Source organism: Chenopodium album, chromosome 4 (genome assembly GCF_948465745.1).
Source record: "Chenopodium album chromosome 4, dcCheAlbu1.1, whole genome shotgun sequence".
Taxonomy (NCBI): Eukaryota; Viridiplantae; Streptophyta; class Magnoliopsida; order Caryophyllales; family Amaranthaceae; genus Chenopodium; species Chenopodium album.
The window spans coordinates 52,006,232-52,010,241 of record NC_137837.1 but is presented as its reverse complement, the minus strand read 5'-3'; the positions used below and the strand labels follow the sequence as shown (position 1 = coordinate 52,010,241).

General features: G+C 46.5%; 1 protein-coding gene across 1 annotated transcript; it reads right to left on the bottom strand.

The window, feature by feature from the left end:
- Window positions 1-2,157: 2,157 nt before the first annotated feature.
- LOC145627913 (uncharacterized) lies at window positions 2,158-3,702 on the bottom strand. The gene has a single exon (XM_081680255.1). It carries the CDS (start codon window positions 3,700-3,702, stop codon window positions 2,158-2,160), a length of 1,545 nt encoding a protein of 514 aa, XP_081536381.1.
- Window positions 3,703-4,010: the final 308 nt, after the last annotated feature.

The window sequence follows — 4,010 nt, the reverse complement described above, 5'->3', positions numbered from 1 at the left end:
GCTGATTTGTGGAATAGGACTCCATCAATAATGTGGTATCGGGAGGCTTTGTATTTTAGTTTTCATGATTCTGCTTTGTCATTGGGTAGGATATCTTTGGTCAGGTAGTCTATGATGGGTCTGGTCCAGTCGTCGTCGTTGTTGACGTCGTTGACTGGTAGGATTTCTTTAAAGGATACGGATGGCTTTTGCAAATGGACTAAGGGGATATTTGTGAAGGTGGTCTTTTTGAGGGCGGAGGCTAGGTTTGCCAATGCGACGACTTGGGTATTCTGGTCTCTTGGGATTATGGAGATAGTAAAAGGATCAAACTGTTTTGCTTTTTCTTTGGCTATGTCGAGGTACGCTGACATTTTGGAGTCTTTTGCTGCGAAGTCCCCTATTACCTGGCTGACGACGAGGAGGGAGTCGCTGTATACATCTAAGGCTGTGGCACCTAGGTCTTTCGCAACGGTCATTCCTGCAATCAAAGCTTCATATTCTGCTTCATTGTTAGTTGCTTTAAAGTCAAGAGATACAGACCTTACTATCATGTCCCCTTGTGGCGACTTTAGCACCATTCCCAGGCCAGCTCCTCGTTGGTTGAACGATCCGTCGACGAACAAGATCCATTTGCTTTCGCTCTGGACGTTGTTGATTTCTTCTACCTCTTTGTCGGCTATAGCTTGTAAGTCGGGGCTGAAGTCAGCCACAAAATCTACTAGGGCTTGGGATTTTATTGCTTTTCTGGGTTGGTACTCAATGTCCATCGTGCTCAACGAAATGCTCCACTTACCCAAACGTCCTGTCAGATCTGGTTTTCTCAAAACAGACTTAAGCGGATAATTAGTCATCACCACTACGTGGTGGGTTTCAAAATAGTGCCTTAGCTTTTTAACAGCAGTGATTAAAGCGAGGGCTAACTTTTCTAGGGAAGTGTATCTTACCTCAGCTGGGAGTAAGGTTTTACTTACATAGTAAACCGGAAGCTGCCCAGCTTCGTTTTCTTCTCTCGTCAGGACTGCGCTGACGGCTACAGCACTGACGACAATATAAAGCTGCAAAGGCTCGTTAGATTTGGGTTTCGACAAGAGGGGTGGCGTCATTAGGTATTTTTTAAAATCTTGCAGAGCTTTCTCATGATCGTCAGTCCATTCAAGACCTTTATTTTTTCTCAAAACTTTGTAAAATAGATGACATTTATCTGACGATCGAGAGATGAAGCGATTTAATGCTGCCACTCGTCCTGTCAATTTTTGGGTTTCTTTAACATTTCGGGGGGATTGAATATTTATTAGGGCTCTGACTTGGTCAGGGCTGGCTTCAATTCCCCTTTGTGTTACTACATAGCCCAAAAATTTTCCAGCGGACACTCCAAATGAGCATTTAGTAGGGTTAAGTTTCATACCATATTTTCGCAATACCTTAAAGGTTTGTCTGAGGTGATCGACGTGGTCCTTCGACTTCTTAGATTTCACCAGCATATCGTCGATGTATACCTCCATCGTTTCTCCTAGCTGGTCCTTGAACATCTTTTTGACTAGTCTTTGGTACGTCGAATGGCATGACTTTATAACAATATATACCTTTACCGGTCATGAAGGTCGTTTTCTCCTGATCGTCGGGATGCATTAGGATCTGGTTGTATCCGGAGTAGGCATCCATGAATGTTAAAAGCTCGTGACCTGCTATTGCGTCTACCATGACGTCGATGTGCGGGAGCGGGAACAGATCCTTAGGGCATGCTTTGTTGAGATCGGTGAAGTTGATGCACACTCTCCACTTGCCGTTCTTTTTACTAACGACGACAACATTTGCGAGCCAATCTGGATACTTGACTTCTCTTATTTTTCCCGTGTCGATCAGTTGCTGCACTTCGTCGTTGATGATTTTATTCCTTTCCAGAGCAAACTTTCGACGCTTCTGCTTGACGGGCTTATGATTTGGGTCGACGTTCAGCTTATGCGAGATGATGCTCGAGTCTATACCAGTCATGTCCTTGTGAGACCAGGCAAAACAATCTTTGTTCTCTCGGAGAAGGGCTAGGATGCTGTTTTTGAGTCCAGGTGTTAAGTTGGCTCCGACACGGACGGTTTGATCAGGTTTTTCGGGGTCTAAAGGTATTTCGTCAATTTCGAGGTCGTTGGGATTGTCTGGTGTCGGGCCATGCTGTAATTGCTATGCGGTTCTCATGGTTGGTTTAAGGGTTGTTTTGTAGCAGTGTTTGGCTTCGCGGGGTTCCCCTTTAATTTCTTGGACTCCCCATGGGGTGGGAAATTTGATTGATTGGTGGTAGGTGGAAGGAATGGCTTTCAATCGGTGAATCCAGGGTCGTCCTAGTATGACATTATAGGCTGATGGGCAGTCGACGATGTTGAATTTGGTTTGAGGGTTTAGGCCTCCTGCATAGGTTGGAAGGGTTGTGTCTCCGAGAGTTGACATGCTTTCTCCACTGAAACCGACCAGAGTCGTTGACATTCTGGTGATGTCGCTATCCTTCAATCCCATGTCTTCCATGGCCCTTCTGAACAGGACATTTGCGGAGCTTCCTCCGTCGACCAACACCCTTCGAAGCAGACAATTCCCGACGACCAAAGAAATTACCATAGAGTCTTCATGCTCTCTATTGATGTTGTTGACGTCGTCATCATCGAAAGTAATTGACATCGCTTCCAGCTTCTTTTCCAGGGGGTCTCTGATCTCGTCCGGGACATTTGCATTATCTATCGTCGACTTTGCGATCCTCTTTGCTGCAGAGTAGGTTAGTCCACAAATATCGGAACCACCAGTGATAACATTAACTATTACCTTAGGTACAGGGGGCTTTGGAGGTTCGGCCGTCGTTGTCGTTTCTGGCTGATGGCGACCTGCGTCATTGCTTTTCTTTTTGCCCAATAGATGCTTGAGGTTGCCTCGCTTCAGCTGGAAGGCGACCTCTTTTCGCAGGGTAGAGCAATCTTCCGTCTTATGGCCATGATCTCTTTGGAACTCGCACCATTTGCTCATATCCTTCTCCGATTCCGGCTTGTTGCTCTTTGACGGCCAGCGCACTTTGCTTCCCAAGGGCTCCAATTCTTTTACTACCGCTACGATATTCACGTCGAAGCCATACTCCGATATCTCGGAGTATTGAAGGGCGTCGAGGATATCTTCGACCTGCACAGCATTAACAGAGCGTGATCTACCTGTTGCCTCGTAAGGCTGATGCCGCCACGACCCTCTTGGGTTGCTTGGGGCCTTCCGATCGGACGAACTTCTGGAACTTGGGTAGGAACTACAATTGGCGATATCTTCGTCGAAGTGCATATGAGCCACGACTCTGGTTCGGACTTCTTCAAATGTTGAGCACGGATATTTGACCATATCTTTGTACAGGTCCGAGTCCGTATGCAATCCGCGGAGGAAGGCTTCAATGGCAGTCCTATTGTCGACATTCTTGATTGAGACTTTCTCTTTGTTGAACCGAGACCAATAAGCTCTGATGGTCTCCTTGGGACCCTGGACGATCCGATATAGATCGCTCGTCTGCTTGTCGAACTGCCTGCTACTTTCAAAATGGGAATAAATTTCCGTCTGGTCCGGCTGCGGGCTGTCCTGGTCGTCGCCTGAAGTCCAAATGGTCCCTTGCCTAGTATTCCTTATTAGGGGGTCCAAATTCATTTCTCCGTCACTGGATTCAGTATCAGTGTCATGGGGGGACTCAATGACATCCAACGACGGCATTTTGGGGATCAGGCCTAACTGCCTTGGCCGGCGACGACGATTGCTCTAGGCGGACTCCAATTGCTGGCGGAGAGCAGCTGCATCAGAATCTGACGCTTCTTTTTCCTTGCCGAGACGCTTGTTAGATTTCCTAGTTGCTTAAAGGTTGGCTTGAATTTTCTCATAAGCAGCTTTTAGCTGTTCTGGGGTCATTTCGTCGGCTGACATATTAGAGGTTTTGGCGAGGAATTTTTAGATTTTACTTATTTGTAGCCCCACGGTGGGCGCCAAATTGTTTATGCTAATTTTTTCTAAGTGGGATTGAATAT

Bases quoted from the DNA above. Each gene is read 5' to 3' on its own strand.
- LOC145627913 (XM_081680255.1), bottom strand. From the start codon at position 3,702: ATGCCGTCGTTGGATGTCATTGAGTCCCCCCATGACACTGATACTGAA.